General features: G+C 43.8%; 2 protein-coding genes across 12 annotated transcripts in view; both read left to right on the top strand.

Annotated features, from left to right (window-relative positions):
- Positions 1-10,106, top strand: part of Nckap5 (NCK associated protein 5) — an 896,002-nt gene extending 885,896 nt beyond the window's left edge. For 8 of the 9 annotated variants that reach the window (XM_085840657.1, XM_085840660.1, XM_085840668.1 and 5 more), the window contains one exon: positions 8,576-10,106. In XM_085840657.1, coding sequence (XP_085696783.1) covers positions 8,576-8,854 — 279 coding nt within the window. In that variant the 3' untranslated portion in view covers positions 8,855-10,106. The remainder of the gene's footprint in view (positions 1-8,575) is intronic. The other variant, XM_085840680.1, reaches the window with a different exon arrangement.
- Positions 10,107-11,428: 1,322 nt separating this feature from the next.
- The window catches only part of Lypd1 (LY6/PLAUR domain containing 1), a 40,687-nt gene continuing 28,088 nt past the window's right edge, over positions 11,429-24,027 (top strand). The window contains exons 1-3 of one of the 3 annotated variants that reach the window (XM_021172196.3): positions 11,429-11,614; positions 11,742-11,771; positions 13,075-13,212. In XM_021172196.3, coding sequence (XP_021027855.1) covers positions 11,545-11,614; positions 11,742-11,771; positions 13,075-13,212 — 238 coding nt within the window. In that variant the 5' untranslated portion in view covers positions 11,429-11,544. Of the gene's footprint in view, positions 11,772-12,058; positions 12,146-13,074; positions 13,213-24,027 lie in introns of those variants that run through there. The other 2 variants (XM_021172204.3, XM_085840639.1) reach the window with 2 other exon arrangements.

The raw sequence follows: 24,027 nt of genomic DNA, 5'->3' as shown, positions 1-24,027 counted from the left end.
TTAGAGGTCTGTGAGAACCTAGAGAGGAAACTGTTTGGAAATGAAGTTATTTCATCTCACCCACTGTGGTGATCGTTCTGAGAGTCTGCTTGGATTACTGAGAATCTTTTTGGCATATGTCAGTCAGTGTTTCCAGCTCGACACTGAGTCTGTCCACTACAGAACCTACTAGGTTAAGAGATATATTCTCAGAGCATATGTTGACCTGATGTAAACCACAGAGAAGTGTACTGAGAGAACAGGAGCAGGTGACATGGCATCATACTGGAATAGTCTCCCATTTCCTTAATATATCTTAGTTCTGCGTATCCTTAACAATCTGACCAAGAGCACCCTTTCTAATGAAGTCTCCTCTGTGAATCATAACCATAAGCTCATTTAAGCAGACTCAGCAATACAGTAAATTTGTTTGACTTATTATAGTTTGGCAGCAAGGTGTTAAATTAGTTGCAGTGTGACTCTCAAGAGACTTCAGGAGCATATCTCACCATCCTGGCTAGGATTGTTGCTAAGAAGTCTCTGTTTGCCTTGAAGACAAGAAAATACTACGGGAGTGTACCACGATGCTCGTTTCTACCCTGAGAACATGTCCTCCTCCTGCCTGCTTAGTTTTACTTTTGTTCCCAAGTGCAACAGAAATCCCAACAAGAAAGTCGCTCATACAACTGTTGCCACCTATAGGAGACAAACTGAATGCAATAATTCTATCTTAATTCTAGCGAAATACAACATATAGGAAGGAATGGGATGTTTTATGGAACTGACAAAATGTTTGTTGAACATTGAGCTATCCTGGGTTGATCTTTCTCATTGTTCTTCTATAATTCATATTTTTATTTATTTTATACTGTCTTACATTATGTGTATAGGTTTGTATCTATGTGTACATATGTTCCCAGGGAGGACAGAAAAGGACGTCAGACCCCCAGGAGCTGGAGTTAGAGGCTGTTTGACACGGGTACTTGGAACTGAACTCTGGTCCTATGCAGGAACAGTTTTTATTCTTTATCGCTAAAATATAAACAAAATTGCTTTTTTATCTCCAGCCTTATAATTCTTATTTTAGGTGTTAGTCTTAAGGACACAATTGACTAAAACTTTGTAAGTGCTTTTTCAAGGTGAACGTTAAGAGCCAGAGCTCTGTAAGCATATTGCTGCACTCCAATAGCACTACAGCAGGACCTTAAATGAGTTCCTAAACTTCCTTGAGCCTTGTGGCTATAAATAGAGACGCTAATGACAGCCTCCACACAGAAGCAATTAGAGAACCAGGCTCATTGCTACAGTTCCAGTACTCTGAAAACTGAGTGAAGAGGATTATAGCAAGTTTGAGGTCAGCCTGGGCTACATGGTAGGTTCCAGGCTAGACTAAGTTACACTTTGAGACCCTGTCTCCACTAAATATGACTAGTGAAATGGTGCCATGGGTGATGTGTCTGTTAAGCAAGTGTGAGGGTATTTGTTCAAATCCTCAGAGCCTGTATAAAGCCAGACAGGGTAGAGTGTGCCTGTGATGCTGGCAGTCCTAAGGTGACTGAGATATAACAAACCCCAGACGCATCAATCCAGCTATCCTGTTGTATGCATCAGTGAACAACAAAGCATCCTCATCTCCTAAAAGGTAGAAGTCAGAAACCGGCACCCGAAGTAGTCCTCTGGCATTTATATGCATGTCGTGGCATGTATACACCTGTACTCATTCACACACACACACATACACACACACGCACACGCGCACATTATATAACAAAAAGGTTATACACATGAATGAATAAAAGGCAGGAAAAGGCAAAAAGTAATAATTAGAATATGAGCCAGATCACCCCTCCAGTGTCCTTAGCGTCTACACCAGTTAACATGGGCTGTCATCGCTGTGGCTATTTTGTTACCATTTGCCAAGCAGATCATTAGCACATTACCCTTGGACCTCAGTCACTCTTTCTATTTAAATTTCAAGTCAATGTGGCTTCAAACATTGATAAGTAAATGTCATCTGACAAGACAGTAGCTAGCCTACTTCCACGCGCTCCTAGGGAGAGGCAAGAAGAAGCCACAGACTCCAAAACAACTGGAGATTCTGGGAGAAAATGAGAAAGCATGGACAACTTAGTGTCTGGGGAAGCCTTATGGAGAAAGTTGGTAGCAGGGGGAGGGACCGGTGGCTAAGTGAGAGACATTTTCCTAGGGAGATAGAACACACACATTTCTACTCACCCTAGATAGGGACAGACCAACATTATGATAGCATGTTGGTCTAACTTGTTGAACCAGTGAGTTTTTCTTGGAGTTACTAACAGGAGTGTGTGTGAGGGGTTGCTTATAAAAGCTGCGATGGCAAAAGCAACTACATCATGGCACAGTCCACCCAAACACTGGCGATCACTTGCCAAAACTGTAGCCTTGGCTCCCTCTACACAATTTACAGGTAGCTTCGCCTGCTGTTGTATTGGCTGGTTGTTTCCCAGCTGGCTGGCTGGTCAGAGTTTCTCTATCCAGGAGCTGGTAAATGTTCCTATAAATCTGAGGGGGACCCATGCAAACATAGATCAAGTAATCCAAGCTCTGTAGGCCCCTCCATCCCTTGGGTTGCTTCTGCAGTTAATTTTCTACTTTTGGAGTGTTAACGGCGTACGGCAAATCATGACATTTCAAGAGTGTGGAGCGCTGAAGGTTTAGCTGCTGAACTACATCTCAATACAGATGGAAAGAACTGTACCTCGACATACGACAAGCTAATCCCGCTTGAACACTGCATAACATGCCAACTGGAAAACACTGGTGCTTTCAAAAAAAAAAAATCTAACCAATAACGTAATCCCAGAGTCCAAAATGCAGTAGAGAGATACTGAGTCTGCCTCACTGCTGGGGTGCTGGGGCACCAGTAGAAAACCGCTGGCAAGCCACTCAGGGGAGGCAGAACGCGGTCGTCCATAATGTTCCAGAGCAGGTAGTCTGACAAAGAGCTAGCTAGCTTCCTCCATGCCTGCCCTACACATTCTGAGTTTCACAGGTTTGGGCTCACTCAGCCTTACTAGTTCTTCTGCCAGGTGGCACTGTCCACTTGTCCCACAGAGAGACACAAAAAATAAAGAGAAGACTCCTAAAATTACCAATCCCACGGGGATAGATCACAATGAAAGCAAATTACATGAACCCTAAGAAGTCAAGTGAATTATTTTAAGAACATTGAATGATTTCAAGAAGCATATGAAATAAACTGAAAGCATTCAAAGAGAATCAAACAGAACCTTGAAATGAGAACAACAGCACAGGGCATGAAAGGGAGATCCAGGGACAGTGTTACAGAAATGCTGAAAACATCAAGTTGAAACTTTGCAAGTGAGAAGCTGGATTAAAGGAACTCAGGAGAAAGCTTTACAATAGAATTGGTCATATAGAAGACAGGACTTGTAAACAAGGTAAACAAATTAGATAATTCAGCCAATAATGAAGATATAATAATAATGTTAATAACCTCACATTTCCAATCAAAGGTCAAGGACTAGTAGTTAGGATTGTTAAATCAGGACCCATGTATTAATTGCCCCCAATAAACACACCTCACTGGCAAAGACAAACACAGACATAGTGTGAAAGGATGGAAAAGGGTGTTATAAGCAAATGAAACTGGAAAAATGCAGGGATAGCCATGCTAGTAACTGACTAATTACTGAGTCAGTAGGGATTAAGAATATCACTTCATATTGGTTAAAAAATAATTATCAAGAGAATAAACTAATTTTAAACATATACACACCAAACACTGACATATCTAATTTCACAAAACAAACACTATTGAATATAAAAGATGCAGGAGCTGTAGTTAGCTCAATGATTAAGGGCTCTTGGTGGTGCGTTCAATTCCCAGTACTCATATTGTGTGTCTCACAACTGTCTGTAACTCCAGCTCTAGATGGTCTGACACCTTCTTCTGGCTTCCTTTAGTACCTGCACACTTGTGCGTGTATGTGCACATACATACACAACCTAATAAAAAATAAATCTTAAATAAATGAATACTATTGACCTCATCATACAGCACTAATAAGGAAAAGCTTGCATCTCTCCCTAAAATCTGGAATAAGACAAAGATGCCCATTCCCTCTATGTTTATTCAATACAATGCTTGAAGTCTTTAGCTAGAGAAATAAGACAGTAAAAGGAAATAAAAAGGCATGAATTGGAAAAGAATATAATTATTCCTATTCACATATGATTTGATCCTACACACAAGAGACCCTACAAATTCTACCAGAAGGAAGACTGGAGGATAGAATGGAAATAATGAGAAAGGCGAGGGAAGGGAGGAGCAAGGCTGACTGTTGTCAAAGTAAAGGATACACCTGCATGAAAATGTCTCCATGCAAGCCCATCACCACGTGCCATGAGTATGCACCAATAAAACATAGGACAGGAAAATAAACAAAGAAAAAAGTGTATAGCGCAATGCCTGATCCACAAGCTCAGACAAGACAGATGTTGCACAGTGCTATGCATGAGCAGTCTCGCTTTATTTTTGTCACTGTTCTTTTTAATTTGTTTTTTATGATCAAATGAAAAAAAATCATGTAATTATTAGTTAATGTTTCACTTTAGAAATAAAAATTCTGGATGCATGTTTCTGACGTTAGACACAGCCTGTGTTCCTGGACCACCATCTTCACCACTTTCCTGGGGCTCCCATGGTGAGCCCAGGTTAAGAGTAGCCTTTCTTGTCTCTTGCCCTGATTCTGTGTAGGAAAGAAACAACATGCACATTTTCTCTATAATGAGAAGGATGTTTTCCTCAGAGTGGTCTTTCTCTCCATAGTCTCATGGCCAGAGTCAGACGTCAGACTTCCAGATAATTGTGCAGACAGATGAAAGGCACATGATTATTTAGGTAAATTCTAGAGCTAGATAGTAGATACATACATACATAGCTACATGCATAAGTATATATATAGAGATACATTCATGCATGCATACATACATACTACTCACATACATGCATACATAGATATATACATGCATGCATGCATGCATACATACAAACATACTGACATACATACATACAAACATACATACACAGCTTGTTTTTTCTTGCTATTTTTTATGTTAAGCTTATCTTTATTAAGGTTATTATTGCTGAGGCAAAACATCATGAATGAAATGCAAGTTGAGGAGAAAAAAAAAGTGAACAAGGCAGAAACCTGGAGGGAGGGGCTGATGCAGGAACCACAGAGTAGTGCTTCCTGGCGTGTCCCTTGTAGCTGTCTCAGCCTGCTCTGCTGTAGCACCCGGGACTACCAACCCAGGGATAGCACCATCCATGAGACACAGCCCTCCCCTGTTAATCACTAGTTAAGAAAATGTCCGACAGGGTTGTCTACAGCAATATCTTATGGAGGCCCTTTCTCAGTTGAGGCTCCCTCCTCTCTGGTGATTCCAGCTTATGTCAAGTTGACATAAAACCAGCTGGAACATGTATATATTGCATACCAAGCATGTGTCAGAATCGCGCTGTGAGCTTGTTTGGAGCAGGTGACAGGGCCTCAGATTTCTGATGTAGCAGGTTTGGATGAACAGCAGAAAATTGCATTTTCAACAGGATCCTTGATGGTACGGTGGCTCCTGATAGTTTGGAGAGTGAACTCTGAGAACCACTGTCGTAGACTAATAATCCTACCGTGTGTGTGTGTGTGTGTGTGTGTGTGTGTGTGTGTCCTGCTGTGTTTCACTAGGGGTGTGTACAGACACATGGGGGAACATGTGTTTACAGCAGCAACTTACCAGTAACTATGTTACTCAAGAAAATACATTAAGCAGCCTCTATGTGGCTGAGCTATAGATGCTTGTTTCTAGACTTTTCTTCAGTGCTTACAAACAGCCCACCTTGTCACCATCTGTGCCTGAAGGAGGATGAACATGGCACTTATAAGCCAAGGAAGGAAGGATATGCCCTCAGGCTGTACCCACCTCAAATGTATTTAGCTTCCATCTGTCTTATAGTAAATAGCCTTTTCTAATAAGTGTTTGTTGAATGAATCTGAGATCCACATTAGACCAGGTACAGATGAGGAAAACGTGTGTGTTTCTTGAAAAGGAGTGGCACACCCAGGTGATGAGAAATTGTACTGAAGGTTCTTTATCCACCTAAAATGTAGATATATATACACAAATTATGTTATAGAAATAAACATTTATTCTCTCCAAGCCACGTCCTACTAACTGCCCTTTGCTAATATTGTGCCAGATCATTTGTGGGGGAGGGGTTAGGGATCAAAGGCTTAAAACTTAACACAACATTAAAAAAAAAAATTTGCTTGATTTCTTACTGATTGTGGAATCATTGTCTGTGCTCGGCTAGGAATCTGTGGATCAGCCCCTTGCCATGATTCCAAAGCAATCATTTGAGATTGAAAACCACTTCCAGGAGTAACTAAATAAGCACTAATTCAAAGCACAAGCCCAAAGTCTTTCCATGAAATGATCCCATCCTCCATGGTAGAGAAACTGCCAGCACCAGCCCCTACAGCACCAAAGGTGTCCACTCCCGAGTATCTCTTCTCTTTCCGATGGGTATTAAGAGTCTGCAGGTCCTGGCTGCATCTGTCTGCCCCCGTCATTTTCCTCGTGACATTTTTAAGACCAGTATAACTATATGGGACCTGGACTAGGGTGGGAGAAGAAATTGTGTGTATTCAAGATGTATTGACAGATCATTGAAATGGAATATTTGGGTAACAACATTTTTTGAAATGACCATGACAAAAAAAAAATGACCATTTTTTTCCCTTTTTTACTCTGAAGGGGATAGATTCAACAGAAGGAATAAAAGCCACCACCAGCAGCAGCACAAAGCAGGCTTAACACCAGATCCCTTTCTCTGCTGTGCACGGAAGCTTCAGCCCAGTAATTATCGGGCTGAGCCTCATCCTGAGCACTGATCAGCAGGGACCATGTTAGAGATATACGAGGAACCAGTTCTGACCTTGTATTCCTGGAATCTTGTTAGCAGTATTGTTTCTGTTTTGTATATTATATATCCAAATAGCTCTAGAGAAGTTTTGACTTCTGGCTACAGTGAATAAAGTCCAAGTTAATAGACACATTAAATACCCTAAGTTGTGTGTGTGTGTGTGTGTATGTGCATGTGTGTGTCTGTGTGTGTGTTCTGGTAGAGGCAAGATGACAACTTAGAATGTCATTCTGGCACTGTCCAGTCCACGTCATTTATTTGTTTGCTTTTGATTTGGAGTATGCTTTTTCTCTAAAGACAGGTTCTCTCGCCTGGGACTCACCAAGTAGGCTGCACTGGCTGGCTACAGAGCCCAAAGAGCCTCTTTTCTCTGCTTCCACAGCCCTTGGATTACTCTTGTGTACCACCACACTCATTTCTTTTAGATGGGTCCTGAGGATCAAACCCAGGTCCTTATGCTTGCAACAAAGTAATATACTGACTGAACCATCTCCCCAGCTCTAGACACAAGTGTGAAAATGACAGTGTGTGTTCTCTAGAACTAAGACTATTTTATACCAACTAAAAGGAAATAAAACTTAAAAAGTAACACAAGGACCCAAAAGCTAAATCAAAATGAAACATTCACTTTTTTGAAAGCCTGAGTCCCTTAAGTGCCTTTGACCTAGTGGAGGATTAACCTAACCAACCGGTGGTTCTTGTTATCATATTTAAGGCCCTGTTGCTGCTTTTCCCTGAGATGGTGGAATTCATGCCTCAAGGGAGAATAGCTGATGGTTGCTTTAGTGACTTGATGGCCCTCACTCTTCTCATTACCTCTGGTGTCCCTGCCTCCCATTGTCCTCTCCCCAACCTGAGCAGCTGCTTGATCCACTGAAGACACTCAAGCTCGCAGGGCACCGACAATGATTGCTTAGTATAACTACAGCATTTTATGAAATCCTGAAGCGAAGTATGAAGAAAATCACATCCTTGGAATAAATTGGTCTAGCTAGGCCTTCTGGAACGGAAGGTTTCTAAAGTGCAGACCCGCTCCTTGGGTTTTATGCCTCTAGCCCTTCTGCAATCTGTAGTCAATAGCTCTGAGCTCTCCTTCAAATATCTCAGGTACCTAAAAGGGACAAAATTGAAACATGACAATATTCTTGACAAGCTTAATATGTACTTAAATTTTATGGCAATTTAACAGATTTTATGCCTTTTTTCTCCCAAAACACTATAACTTCTGGCTGAAACTCAAGTCATATCCCGTTTAGAAAAGGTACAGGGAGTATTTATTGAGAAAACAGAGGACTTTGAACTTTTGATAAAGAAAAATAAGACACATTACCTGAGTAAATTTCAAATGGATCCATTTAAAATGAATTAAGTGGCACTTACCTCGTTTGCAAATTGGGGTCTATTTATCTCACTAAAATGATTAAAGTCTTAATTTATCCCTAAAATTAGCTTTATTATTGCATTTAATTACACTAAAAGATTGTTAAGGACTTGTAGGTTCTCTCTGTCCCTTTAAACTGTACTTTATTCAGACAATAATTGAATATCAGATAGGATAAATTGATTTTTTTCCAAAGAATTATGTTTCTAATATTTTCCTCTTTTTTATTGCAGGAACCGAAACAAGTTGAAGAAACAAAAGAAGATCCTGAGAATAGATTATCTGAAATTTCCCTGGAGTCATTCAATAAATTTAGCAGCAATACTGTGATTTTATTAGGAAAAGAGAAGTCTCCAAGTGAGGTTGAAGGACAAAAGGAAGAGAAAGGCAAAAAGACAGAAGTGTCTTCGAGTAGCTCCGAAAGGCCTGGGGTGGACCGCGTGGAGTCTCTGAGTGACTCTCTGTATGACAGTTTCTCCTCTTGTGCAAGTCAAGCATCCAATGAGACCTAGAGGAGCATCCTTCAGCGAGACTCCTGCATGCATGGTGCACTAGGCAAACAGACTCCAGAGCTGGGCATGCAGGAGGACTGACTCCAGAGAAGCTGACAGCCAGTACACCAGAGTTTACTTCTCTCGTGGACTGATAGAGATCGCCTCGACTTACTGTGTTTTGAGAGGATTAAAAAGCAAAATATGATGGAGAATTCTCAATGTTTGCACTTTTTTGAGTATTTGTATAAAAGCTGTACATTTTTTTTTGGGGGGGGGAAGAGAAATTATATTTGTAGGGGGAGAAAGATAGCAATAAAAAGAGTTGGCGCCATGCTCTTGAAACGATGCATTAAGTTCTAGAAGTTGATAATATATTTTTAAAAGCCCCAGCTGAAGATTTTGTGAACGTAATCATCTTGGTCCTCAACTCATTTGTGCATATACTGTCAATCGAAGCATGGGGCAGGCAGGAAAGCCAGAGGGGTGGAGGTCACGTGTTCTGAAGGTCCACTTTCCACATTGTCTGGAGGAAGATGTGATGATATAGGTGTTCTGTTGAAGAATTAAAGTGTGGGCACTGATTAGGTGGCACCAGATGATGGGGAAGGGAGCAGATCTTAGCAGGCTTCACTCCCAACCTCTTCTATCCTCTCCATTGTATTTCTCACAATTCTGAGTGTTTGCTGTTTTCTTTTTAAATTTCCCTGCTTTTTTATTATTATTAAAACCTGGGTACTCTTTGCCATATCTTCTTTATAAAAATAAATGAATGGTTGGTGCTATGAAACTTTCTTACTTTTTAATATCCTTTTTTCTATTAAAGACTGTTTATATGGGAGGATAAATTCTATTTTAAAGGTTATGTGTATTTTTTCTAGACGTGAACTATTTATAATTCCTTCTGTACAGAAGCCTACAGACCAGGCAGAATAGAGCTATGTTTAGGATTTGTGTGGTTACCTTAGAAAACTTGTATCTTTATAGAGTATTGTATGACCAGTGTTATTGTATTTGTGCAATTTGTTGTATTTGGATTTCATTACCTTAAATTCAAGCTGCGCGTAAAGTATCCTCCTTGTCTTAAAAAAAAATCCTTTTGTTTCATTTCATTTCGGAATAAACGTCTTATCACAATTACGCCCTATAAGAGCAGAAAAGAACTTTGTTCAGGGAGAGGTTGGTCCCGTGATTATTATAATTACGTCTCACGCTTGCTCTGTGGAGAGGTTTCCCTGAAAGAATAAATAAGCCAACCCTCTTGCTACTGTAATAGTAATTCGAACATTTGTTACGATCCACACTTCAGACAAGCGAGTAATGGTCAAAGCATCCTTGTCTCCCCAAGGAGTTAACCAGCTAGAAATGAAGGGGAGGGGTGGGGGAGAATGAGCCGGAGGCAGCTATGGGCCGATCTCTGCAAAGGAATTACAAGAAAGTCATTTATGCCTCTTTCAAACCTGCTCTGCCAGCAGGGTAGGGACATAAATGATCACATCCCAGCTGAGAGACCACTTCCCCTCGGGAGACCTCACAGGAGAGGGGTGATGCTTAGCCACGGGTTTCCACCGAAGCTCCCAAATCCCAAATCAGGGGTGGGGGTGGGTGGAAATGCGCCGGGGGCTGTGGGCGGGGGCACCAAGAGCTGCGACTGCCTGCTCTGTGCACAGCACAGTCTTCCACAAAGCTCCACCAGGAAGGCAAAATAGCACCATGGTGTCCCGGGAATACGCAAGGTGGGTCACTTAGAATTGTCAGAAAGGGGAGTAGTGGAGGAGGGGGGCAGCCTATGGCCGATTGGCCATGCTTTAGCGCTGTAAGGAGTGTATACCCATAGCTGGTGGCTTGGGGGAGCAGTCAGACCCATTTGCTTTTCAGTGAGAGCACAGATTCCGGTGTCCACTCCCCAAGTAGCTTTATTTCTGGGCTAGGAGACCGAGGCTGAGTCAATGCATACCCCCGTGGTGCATGCAAGCAGGTGAGGAGATGGTGGCTGGGCTAAGCGAGCTAGCTGCGGTAGGGTCACCATCGTACTCGCAGGCATTCTGCCGGAAGACCCAGGTGACCAGTGAGATGGGTTTCTCTCAGGAAGAGGCGCGGCTGCGTCGGACACCCCAGGGAACTCGCTACCGCGCAACTTTGCCAGGTGCTCGGAAAACAGCCCTTCGCCTTATCCAGGGCAGTCACCCAGAGGGCCAGGGGGCAGCGAGTGATAGAAGACGCCGGGCTGGGTGGGCGAGACCCAGTTGCAAGGGTACTGTTAGCACCGAAAGGGAAGGGAAAAGGAAGGGCATCGCAGCCTAGCACTCGGGTCTCCGAGTTCGCATAGGACAGGTCCTGATGGCACCTGCTGCGTCCTAGTCACCTCCTTATTCCTAACCTCTGTCAACACTACTCCCGAGCCCAGCAGGCGCTCCTTTCCAAGGAACTAGAGGAGGTAGGCTAAAAGGGTGGCAGAAAGGGGTGGGGACAGTAGAGAGACAGTCCCAGCCTTCCCCGCCCTCCACCCCCACCACAACTCAGCAGCCGTCACGTGGTACCAGGAGTGGGAGGGGTGGGGGCAGAAGAGGCGAGACTTTTTTGGGTGCTCCGGATCGCCAGTAGTTCTTCAAGCCTCAGCAGCCAACTCCTCTGGAGGCGCTGCGCTCCGCCCCAGGGAGCGCGAACCCAAGGAGCCTGGGACCAGCCTCTGGGAGCCCCCGGCGCGGGCGATGCGGGCGCCGCGGGCGACACCTGCGGCTCCTCTCGGTGGCAGCCGTCGCTTGGGCGGCAGCAGCGCGAGCCTCGGCAGCCTCGGCAGCTACAGTCGCCGCGGCCAGAACAGCCTCCGCTGCGGTCGTGGTCTCTGATGCTCTTGCCCGCTCCCGGCCCTGCCGATCCGGGAGGATGTGGGTTCTCGGCATCGCAGCAACTTTTTGCGGATTGTTCTGGCTTCCAGGTAAGAAGATGAAGAGGCCAGCTGCCTGGCCAGACACGCTCCTTCTATCTCGCCAAGCGTCCCTGCTCTCAGCCCCAGTGCGCCCAGCTGTGGTCCGCGCTGCGCTGGGGCTACCCAGCGGGAGTTTGGTGCTGGAAACTGAGACCAAGGCGCTAGACTGGGACGCTCTCCAAGTCCCGCGCTGCAGGAGAGCCGAGAGCGGCAGATTGGCGCGACTCTTGGCTGCAGCTGCGTGGGGTACACAGTCGGGGATACCGAGCTGGGAGTGGGGAGGGTCCTTGAGTTGGGCAAGACAGGAAAAGGGGCGACAAGCCTCCAACCTAGTCAAGTTACCCAGTGTTTGTGGCCACCCAAGGGAGCGGCGACGCTGACAGGTGAGCTTTTCGCCGGACAATCCTCTGCTGGGGGCGGGGGAGCAGCCCTTCCGGACTGAGTGAGCTAGCTGTGCTCTTCATGCGATCAGTAGGGTGTTAGGAAGGGGCATGCGGCCCAAAGAGAAGCTCCCAGATCAGAGGAGAGCAATCAGGAAGATACGGTAAGTAACTGCTCCTGATCGCGGACTCTAAGCTATCAGAATTTTTTTCCAACAGCCATGTTTTTCAAAAAAGGGGTAACAAGACAGGTCTAAAAGGGCTGCAGTGTGGCGGTCCCTAAACAGACGCGCACATCCAACGCAGGCTCTCACATTACATCCTCTCCAACCCTCAGCAGCAGCTGCCCCTGTCTCTGATCATAAGAAGGGACCCTGAGCTGGAGGACTGAGCAGGGATACTTAGCATCCAGCACCTCCCCCCAGGTTGCAGGGTGGTCTCCAGGAAGCATCAGAGCCTCAGCCCATGAACGCTGACTTACAAGATTAAATAAGTAAAACCGAAAACGCGTCAGCCAATGCAATTATGAACGGTGCCAAAATAGTAATTAACCAATTTGTAACCAATTAGTAATTAGGCTCAGACAGGAGCTCAAGCTTGTACCCCACTACTTTGATCTGGGATTTGAACTCTCACCCGTCTCTTTGCAACTTCTTGCGGAAAGGCTGGGGGGGGGGTGTTACAGGAGCTGTTTGTGTCTAGAGAAGAAATGTAGGGTCTCTGGCAGGGCTTTATCTTCCTAGACCCTGGGAACTGATGCCGCCGCCCCCTGCTGGCTTCAGGCACCTCCAGCCTTCCTGAACATCAGGATGCAGAGACCAGAAGCCCTTGTTGTCTGGGGCAGTACACGGTGATACCGGCCAGCCAGGATGTGCTCTGTGCAAGCCAGATCTTAACCAGTGTTTCTGAACCCCACCGCATCTGTCCCACAGGGCTGGCGCTGCAAATTCAGTGCTACCAGTGTGAAGAATTTCAGCTGAACAACGATTGCTCATCCCCTGAGTTCATCGTAAATTGCACCGTGAACGTTCAAGACATGTGTCAGAAAGAAGTGATGGAGCAAAGTGCGGGTAAGATACTCTTCCCCCTCCGACCCCCATGGAAGGCTGGGAAAGGAGGGTATTAAATTACAGGAAAAGATCCTGACTGATGTAACACACATGCTACTGTGTGTTACACGTGCACTCGGGCACACACACACTCACACTCACTGGTTAGCACAGATGTACTTTTTACAGTTCTGGGGAAATGAAGAGTTGGAAGTTACTTTAAACTCATTAGAGTTAATTGCCAGGGCTTTTCCCCAGGGGACTCCTGAGAAGTTATTGTAAATCAGTAGTTTCCTTTATTTTTATTTTTATTTTTATTTTTTATTTATGCCTTTCACCTTCCTGGACTAAAAAGCTGATGGGGCAGTGAAAACAATATATGGATAACTGCCCCGGCTCCAGCAGCTCGACAGTAGCCTGTGAGCAATGTCAAACTGAAATATGAAGCTACTTGAAGTTCCCAGAGGTCAGAACTTGAAAAATGTGTTTTGTCATAGCGCCACACCATATTTCTTTGAAGAACGCTATAGGATCTTTATTTAATTTTAGAACTAATGCATCAAATTCCAAGCACAAATTGCCAAGATCTTCCACAGGAAGGATACCCCCCACCCCCACCCCATACCCTAGCTATTTAGCTACTAGCTAGCCGCGTCAAGAGACTGTGTGTTGTACAGCTGAAGACGGGAGTTAGCTGGAACTGACTTCACTCTAGCTAGTAAGTCTTGAAAGGCAGAATCCCACCCACTCAGGAGTTAAAATTAAAAACTCACCCCAAAGTGGCACCAGACATTTGAGGAAATAAATGAGCTACTGCTTCAATTCCAAGGTCAAATAGAGACTTGGCTATTTAAAGGTTGCTGAAAGCAAGAGAAATACCATCTTGGGGATGAATGACATTGGGTGAGTCTTATTACTTTTTAGTCCAACAAGGTACCCAAAGAGCTCCACAGGTCATTAGAGCAATCGAGTCCCCTTAACTCCCTGGCAGAACAACAATGGATAGAAGCTAGCACTGAAGACAGAACCATGGAGAAGCAACTTCTACTGGTTAGGGAATGGAAGTATATTGTTGTTAACCTCTTAGTTGCTTAAGGAACCTAACTGACAGCTCTCTATAGGACTGAGCAGCAATGTGAGGGTGTGTGTGTGTGTATTGTTTGTTTGGTTTTTTTTTGCATGTATATGTGTGTGTGTGTGATATGCATGTATGTATGCAAACATGTTCACAGTTGTTAGTACATGAGTATATATAGGTACCTGTTATGTGTACATGGTATTCATGCCAGTATAAGATGCATGTTTGCATGTATAGAGACAAGAGGTTGATATCCATATCTTCCTTGCTCATATATATTGAGGCAGAGTCTTTTACTTGAACCCAGAGAACTCACCAATTCTAACTAGACAACTTGGTCCAAAAAATCTCAGATCTCTGCCTCCAAGGCTGAGCTTACAAGCAGGCATCGCCTCATCAATCCTGCTGACATTTACATGTGTGCTTGGCATCCAGACTCTAGTCCTCACACTTACCTGGAAGCACTTCCCCTGCTGTGCGTTCTCTCCAGACCCTTTGTATGTGGCTGTTCTTTGTAGTACATTATTGGCTGGAGTGTATTAAAAAAAAATGCTATTCTGGGAAGTCTAAGATGTAACTGCTCTCAAGCATAATGTATCTCCAAAACCTAGCAAGCATTGTTGGGGAATCTGCTACTCCTATTATTTAATGCGGGAGGACAACACAAAAACTTAGTGATGATACTGTAACAGAGATGGATGTGAATGGTTTTGATGAGTGATTTTCTTTGCACTGTATTTTTAACTGAGCCAAACATCTTCTGGCCTTCCAATATCTTCCATGAAGTAGGCTTGAGGCAGACACGATGGAAGGTGCCCTTCAGAACTTCCTCAGAACCCTCAAGGCCACTGCTCACCTGGAGGCTGGGCTTCACAACCAGGGCTGTGATCAAGGAAAGGGGTTACTCGGGAGAAGACTTTCAAGAAACACTGCTTTTTGTCTATGTATTCATCCAAGATGACAGCCACACACTCCCTTTTCGTCTTGCTGTAGCCTCTTCTCCACACTATACTGTAGAAAAGACCTCATAACTCCCACATTACCCACAGAAAGCATCCAGACAGGCAATCCTGAAGCAAGTCTTTGGTTTAGGTTGCTTGTTTTCTAGTGACACATGTCACTAGAAAGGTGTCTATGGCCACAGGTTAGAGGACATAAGCCGAGGATCAAAAGGTGAGGGAAAACTATCACACAGCAATGCCAACCTTTTTTCCTTCTTTTGGTGAGAACGAGAGAGAGAGAGAGAGAGAGAGAGAGAGAGAGAGAGAGAGAGAGAGAGAGAGAGAGAGAGGAAATGTATGTGATCTATATCTATATCTATATCTATATCTATATCTATATCTATATCTATATCTATATCTATATCTATATCTATATCTATATCTATATCTATCTGCATGTGTGTATATAAACAACACGGATACATATGCAAAGGTGCACACACTCAAGCAGGAGCAGGTGGAGGCCAGGAAGGCATCCAGCTCTCTCTCCCCATTTCCCTTTAAGACATGGATTCTCACTGATCTTGGCCAGCAGCAAGCCCCAGAGATCCTCTTGTCTCCTCTATCCTCCATAGTGTTGTGGCCATACCTAACTTTTTTTTTTAACATGGATGGATGGTGGGATTCTTCATGATTGTTCTGCAAACGCTTTTATTCACTATTCTCTAGTATTTACAATGGACTGACCACCTAGGCAAAGCTGGCTGTCTTCAGTCTATGTCCATGACCCCTGCTTGCAACAACTGCAGCTGTGCAGTGCCTGCTTGTGACACTGGACATCTGTACTCACCAACCAGCTAGGATCATCAGGATCTAGTAAACAGCCATTCTAACTCATATGCTAAATAGCCCAAACTGAGTTTTAGTTTCATCCTTTGTATAAACTTCTAAAAGCTACATGTATTTATTTGAGGTGGGGGTGGTGATTGCACACATAGCACAGTTTACATGTCTCTGGAGGTCAGAGGTCAGAGGACAACTTTCAAGAACTGTTTCTCCCTTCCATCATTCTTCATTCCATCATTTTTCCCCTGGGAATGTGGGTCCAGGACATAACCTTAACCTTGGTATCAAAACAAACAAACAAACAAACAAACCAGAAGCAATTAATGAATCCAAAGGGAAACCAGGTAAGAGGTGTTTCTTAGTTTCTCTTTGTTTGTTTCCTGTAACAAAGTAGAATAACAAAAGGAACTTCATGGAGAGTTAATTTTAGCTCAAAGTTCAAGGCACAGTCAAGAAGGACATAGTCCCAGCAGCAGGAGCTTGAGGGAACTGGTCTTATCACACTAACTCAGGAACAAAGTAAGGCTGCAAGCTCTAGTGTCCATAGCCCCTCTCCTTTAAGAATCCAGTCAGAGAACAGCCCTGCACATGACAAAGGTGAGTCTGCCCATGTAAAGTAAGGCAAAGATAATTCCCCCACAGACATGCCCTTTTTCTCCTGGTGTCAAGTTGGCAACACTAACCATCATACTAGCTGTAAATAGATGCAAGGCATTCTGAGTGGGAATTTGCTGGAACCGAGGCAAATGTGCTCACTGTTGATCGTGGTGGTTTTGTTTGCTTGTTTGGTTGTTTGGTCATTTGGTTGAGTTCTTTTTACTTTGTTTTGTTATTCATTTAGTTTTCTTGGTTTTTTGGGTTTATTTGATTTGGTTTTGGTGTTTTGCTTTGTTTTGTTTTTGTTTTTCTACAGCAGAAAGCAATGTCGTGGGGCTGAAATCTTGAAGGCATCTCATATTAAATTTCGTGTAATTGCTATAGACCAGTCAGATTGATTTTTTTTTAAACCAACAAGGATGGAGAGGAAGTTTGGTTGCTAAGTGACCACAATATAATGAAATCGTGGCAGCATGAGCTAACTTTCACTGTATGCACTATCTGGCTCATCCCTTAGCACTAGCCTCATACTATCTCATGAAATGTAATAACTCTATTCATAATGACCAATTATGAGCCTATACTTCAACCAGCCGACTATGGTTCCATTCTTTGTCAACTTCACCCTCAAGAAAGAACATAGTGCCTGTTAGGTGGTGCCGACGGGGATCAAAGCCAAACTGGTTCAGAATGTAGCCTGTGCTGAGATTCTTGGTGCAACAGAGCTGAAAATGCCGGTCTTCCCTAAGAGCATCTAGGTATCTTCCTGAAGTTCTGTTGAATGTGATAGCCCTCTTCCCCTTGAGGATGCTTATTCTGTGTATCCCTGTTCTATGGGGCCATGAGTCTTGTCTAAGCTCTCCGAGAGGCTCTGGGATGCTTCCCACTGAATTACTAATTTGGAGCACCCTTTGTATGTTATAGAGAAACAAAGGAAGATCTTTAAAAAGTTATATTCCTGACCCCAAGTCCACTAGCCCATTGTTACCAGGTGGCTCTCACTTCCCTGACCAAATACATTTGCTGCAGTGCCACCTGCCAGCCTCTGACAGAGGGAAATGTACCACTATACACTCCCAGAGAGCTGACACTAGGAAAGTTCTAAGGACTAAGATGATTTTTTTTATGTCTGTCAAGTTCATCTGGAAGACCAAGTGCATAGACCACAAAGTAGGTATCAGAAAGTCAACCAAAAGGGATTTAAAATTCTTGAGTGTGCCTTGAACTGGCATTTCTTTAATGGATATAGAAATACCTGGGATTTATACAGACTAAGAAATCTTAATGAACTAACCTAACCTGACATTAAGCAGCAAATAAAAGACCGTCTCCCTGCCTGCCCCATCCCCAAACACCGGCCATATGATATGGCCAGGCCTTATCATAGCAAAGTTGATCTTTGCTGGCTTAACTCTGCCAACCAGTTCTTATGAATTTTGAGAAAGGTAAATTTAATTTCCATGGAGGTGCACTTAAAATTAGCCCTTGCCTATTCTCTAGGGCAGTGCCCCTGTTAGGATCTGAGGTTCTTTGCTGATGTTCTTTTTCACTTTATTATTCTGGAATAATAAAGTGCGGGTTATGGGGAAGCTAAGTTTCCTATCCTCCCTAATTGATGGTTAGACATCTGCATGACTAATGCCTCCCCTCCCGACTCTGCTCTTCATGGGTTGCTGTTTCTACGCAGCAGCGTCCTTGAGAATCACATTTACTTTGCTTATTTATCATTGCATTCCATAAAAATATTTCAAATATTGATTTTCATTTCAGAAGGGAAGCCTGCCCCCAACCTTCCAGTATGAATTTTTAAACCAGGGTATAAAGAATACGAATTTGCATTTGTTTGACAGTGCAATCTTGTAATTAGAGTTTTTCCTCTTGACTAGATACAGTGAAAGGGGCATAATTTAATTTTTATAGACTAGCCAATTTCTGCCCTTACTAAAATATAGCTCTGTCAGTGAGCAAACTGTTACAGGTTCTCCTAAACCTTATTTAAAAGTTAAATGCAGTATATTGAGAGAAAGTTCATGGTCTGAATCGGTAACCCGATCGATCTTTCCACCCATCCTTACACTATGCATTAATCTATTTGTCTGTTTTGCAATACAAGGGTTACTGATTTACATGCCATCTTGCGTCTCCATTATGGCTGGATAAGGAATGGCCGTTTTCCTTTTGGATTAGTTAGTTGCTCATTAAGTTAGACAAGGATGGCTACAGGCCTTGGCTAGGTTCAGTTCATGTCTTGTTTTTCTCCTGAGCTAAATGGGGAACAGTGAACGAGGGATGGATGAACACCTGCTCCTGGTAAAAAGAAGGTTAACTGCATGAGAAAACCACTGTTTTCTCAAGTCGGAAAGTGCTTGATTTTACCATGTTTTAAAAGTGGATTCTTGTTTGTCCCTGTGGGCTTATCAGAAACAAGTCAAGCTCTGTTTGTCAATTTTATATCACAGTGTGGTTGTTCATGGATTCTCTTTTTAAAGCAACACACAGGAGGGGACTGGGGAGACAGGGTCCTTCATTGCCCTGGTACTTTGGTAAAATGGCTATTCAAGCTTCCAGGTCATCTGCCTGTTTCTACTTCCCATCTTACTGTCACGTTTGTGTGTGCGTGTGTGTGACACACACACACACACACACACACACACACACACACACACACGGTGCGCGCACGTGTGTTTTTTGCACGTGTGCGCACACCATGTTCCTGTGGCGTTCAGAGGCAACTCAAAGTAACCAGTTCTGTCCTTTCTCCACATGTATTCCAGAGTCATCTAATTCTGGTAGTAAGGCTTGGAAGCAAGCCCTTCCGCCTGCTGAGCCATCCCTCACCCACCCCACGTCTTCTGTCTTCTTCCTCCTGTGGCTCCTGTGATCTCTCTTTAGACAACCACTGGCAATTCTATTTTCTCACCTGTAAAATCACTTTGAATCAGTCAGATGGATCATGGAGAAAAGGTTTTTTAAATTTGCCCTAGGACCTGGGAGATGGCTCAGTGGGTAAAGGTACTTGCTCCCAAGTCTGATGACCTGAATGTGATCCCTGGAGCTCAGGTAGTGCAAAGAACGACCTGCAAGTTCCTCTGCACACAAACATATCAAATAAGTAAATACAATAACTTAATTAAGTGAAAACAAAAAAGGGTTAAAATAAAAAGGACTCGAAGGTTTCGGTGATAGCTCGGTTGGTACAGTGCGCTGCGTTATGTGAGCATGGGCACCTGAGTTCAACTCTTAGATCCCACAATTCAAACAAGCAAAAGCAGAAAACATCCTGCTAAGCTTGGCGTCGAGATCCTCCAATTCGGGTATATCCATATGTCGGAGATAGTATAGGAAATTCTGCGGCTCACTGGCCAGCAGACCCTACTTTGCAAATCCTAGGCAATAAGAGACCCTCCCTTAAGAAATAAAGTAGACAACGCCTGATGAATGACAGTACAGGTTGTTATATGGCCTTTACACACACACACACACACACACACACACACACACACACAGAGAGAGAGAGAGAGAGAGAGAGAGAGAGAGAGAGAGAGAGAATTCCAACATAATAGCAAGCTTGCTAGGAAGGCTTCCATGACTATCTGAGTGAAGGGAGCCTGTCCTACAAGCACTGATATTCCACCCCTTTTCCTTCTGGGGTGCTAAAGAAACACCTTTCTCTCTGGGACAAGGCATTCTGCCATTCAGCTTACCCAATGCGCAATCCAGATCCACCCATCTTGTTAATGCAGTAGGCAGAGCTGGCTTCTGAGGGAGATTTGAGAGAGAATATCACAGCCCTTTTGTCCCTGGGACTCTCCAATAAGCGAAGCATTTGTTTATGTTAAGTTTCCAACTGAACAGGCAGCCCGGGTTGACCTCCCATCTTAGCAGATGAAAGGCTTGAAGATTGATCCAGCTCTCCCCACAACGCTAATTCCTCCCACTACGGTTTCTTGAAAGCTTCCTTCATTGATGATTTTCCTAATGAGTTTAAACAGGGAGGCTTCAAAGCTGGGGCTCTTTTCCCAAGTGGAAAGAAGATGAAGTATGAAAACAAACTACACCGATTTCTTTGAAGTACGAAAGGGATATTGGTTTCCCTGTGTGTTCCCCACAAAGCCCAACTCCACGTCCTTCTGGATTGTGGATCCCTCCTTCCTTCCCTTCATTCTTTTAATTCAAAAAACTTTTTTTTGCTAACTTGGGTTTCAATTCCCAATTGAGCAAAAGTTTTTGTCTGGTATACGAGAGGGAACGCCCCAAATTCTTGTTTTATGATTGTCCCGGTTTCGCTTCTGTTGCTATGATACAAGACCCTGGTCAAATGCAACTTTGGAGAGAGAGGGTTTATTCAGCTTACAGTTCCAGGTTCTGGTCCACCATGGAGGGGACATTAAAGCAGGGACTCACCTGAGCTATTTACACCCACAGCCCCAAACAGAGAACAATGCTCCCTGCTTCTGGGCAGCCAGCTTTCTTAACTTCTATACAGTTCTGAGCTTAGCCCAGAAAATGGTGCTACATACATCCAGATGGCTTTTCTTATTCCTCAGTTGTGCCTCTTATTTTAGGTGATTCTATATTGTGACACAGTGGTATTTAATATATTAAACATTAAAACATTTAAAAAATACTTTTTTACTTATTCATGTTACATTCCACTCACTACCTCCCTCCTAGTCACCTCCTCCCAACCCTTCTCCCCAACCCCTCCCCTTCTCTGAGCAGGTGGAATCCACCCCTGGTATCCCCCTACCCTGGCACTTCAAGTCTCTGCCAGGCTAGGCACTTCCTCTCCCCCTGAGGCCAAAAAAGGCAGTCCAGCTTGAAAAGCATATCCTACATAGGCAACAGCTTTTGGGATAGCCCATACTTCAGTTATATGGGACCCACATGAAGACCAAGCTGCACATCTGCTACATATGTGTAGGGAGACCTAGGTCCAGCCCGTTTATGTTCTTTGGTTGGTGGTTCAGACTCTGAGAGCTCCAAGGGTCCAGGTTAGTTGACTCTGTTGCCCTTCCTGTGGAGTTTTGATCCTCTTCAGGGCCTGCAATCCTTCCTCCTATTCTTCCATAAGAGTTCCCAAGTTCCACTCAGTGTTTGGCTGTAGATATCTGCATCTATCTGAGTCAGCTGCTAGTGCTCATCGAATGGAAAGGGCCTCAGCGCCATTAACTGAGAGAACATCACATTCCAGGTTTTTCATGCTTGAGAAATGTATACAAGGAGATGAGCATCCTCCCCTGAAAAAGATACAAACAGGCTACCCAAGTCCCTCAGTGAGACAGTGGGAGGATGATACCTGGGCTAAGAGAGCTATCATAACTGAGTAGGTCTTTAAACATGTGCTGAGTATGTGGTTCAGTCAACACAGCATTTTTATAGTACATACAAGGCTCTGGGTTCCATCCCCAGTACCACATGAACTCCGTGTGACAGTGCATGTATGTGATTCCAACACTTAGGAAGGAGATGTCGGGAGATCAGAAGAGTCAAAATCATCCTCAGCTACATAGTGTGCTGTAGGCCAGCCTGGGCTACATGAAATTCTGTCTCCAAAAAAATCGAATAAAATCTAAAATCGGCCATGTCTGAGGTCTCCCTGGGCTTGCTTTAGGCACTGTTCATGCTCCCGTCAAAAGACAGGAGTCTCGGTTTACCTTTCCCACTGAGTGCACTTAAATGAAATGTTGAATTCCTGACACTGTTGTCCTAATAATTAGTCTGCAAGGCTCACAATGACATGATATGGCCAGATTGGGAAATCTTACACCCGGAGAGGTTCAGTAGGTAACGTTCTCAGGACTATACTGGGGTAGGGAATGGATTCCACTCCTCCCCAAGGCTTTGGTGACATTCTCTGGTTTGCTTTTCCCCGCTTTCTTTTACTTACTTACTTATTTGATTGTGGCCGTGTGTGTGTGTGCACACGTGTGCAAGCATTTGGGTCGATGCATGGAGGCCAGATATATGTCACTAGGTGTCTTTCTCTCTTGCTCTCTCACTGCACTTGGAGGTCACAGATCATCTAAGATGGCTGGCTGGTGAGCCCTAGAAACCCTCCCTTGTCCTCAGCCCTAGAATGATAGGTACCCAATGCTTCACTTCACTTACTATGTGGGTGCAAATCGGGACTCAAATCCTTGTGTTTGTGTAACAAGCACTTTACACATTGAGCTACCTTGAGAACCCTTCTTTTGTCATTTTAAAAACAATTTTTTGAAAATCTGGGCATTAACCTCTACAGGCTAGAGGGCCGCTTGTGAGACTTATTTCTCCCCTTCCACCATCCCGGGGTTCAGACTTAGTGGCAAGTGCCTTTTTCGCACCTATCTTGCCAACCCCTTGACAACAATTTTATTAGTATATAATTCACATATCATTAGGGTCACTCTTTAAACTTTAGAATTTGATGGGCTTTAGTAAATTGACAAGGTTTCACACCCATTACCAGCCATCCCACTTTCCCTCCCCTTCCAACCTCTGGAAACCATTAATTCACTTCTTATTATATGTATTTGTCTATTCTGGACATTGTATATGAGAATTATACAGTGCATGACATTTTTTGACCAGTAGTGTGTGTGTGTGTGTGTTACATATGTACTGTTCATATTGCTAACTCCTGATGACACATTTTCCATCTTGCTAATGTATGTAAGAGGAGAGGAGTCTAGATGAGGGGTCTGGAAACTTCTAGATAACAGAGTATGGTGGATCACAGAATGGCTGGTAATCAATCCTTAGAATCTTATTGGCTGATGAAGTAATTTGCTAAACTAAGGCAAAACCCCATACCAAGCCTGTCCAGTAAGCCATGGGAAGAAGGAATTCACGTCCCTCAAGCATGTACCCTATGCCAATCACTGGGCTATCCAGACATTAAATAGGTACTTGTCTGCTTTCTCTTGAGAATATATTGAATTCCTTTAGGCCAATAACAATAATTGAGAGTCACCTAAGTGGGTGGTTATTGATTTTAAAGCCCTTGTAAGGGGTACCTTAAGGTCATGTGACATCACCCTTAAGCCAAAACCCTCTAGAGTGAAAAGAACATTAACTTGTTTGGTCAACCACTTCCCCTGAACAGATGACTTGGCTATGACCTTGAGATGGTGCTCTTTGGGCTGACTGGAGCATCTTGACACATCTCTTTCATCCCTGCAGAAGGCTGGAGGGAAGAGCACATGGAAATAGAATCCTGGGGAAAGATTTCAGCCAAGTAAATCAGATAAATGGGTTATTTCCAATGAATATCTGCTCAAGTGTTGCCTTTCTCCCTCAAGCCAAATCTGATTATAGTTTTTGAAGGCCAGCCTGCTTGCCCCTGAATGTGGAAGATGAAACCTTCTTTCCTGCCCTGTAGTTTCCATTGTA

The sequence above is a fragment of the Mus caroli genome, unplaced genomic scaffold, assembly GCF_978045245.1.
Source record: "Mus caroli unplaced genomic scaffold, Mus_caroli_1 scaffold_1, whole genome shotgun sequence".
Lineage (NCBI taxonomy): Eukaryota > Metazoa > Chordata > Mammalia > Rodentia > Muridae > Mus > Mus caroli.
Note: the sequence above shows the minus strand (reverse complement) of the source record. Positions and strands in the feature narration are given on the sequence as shown.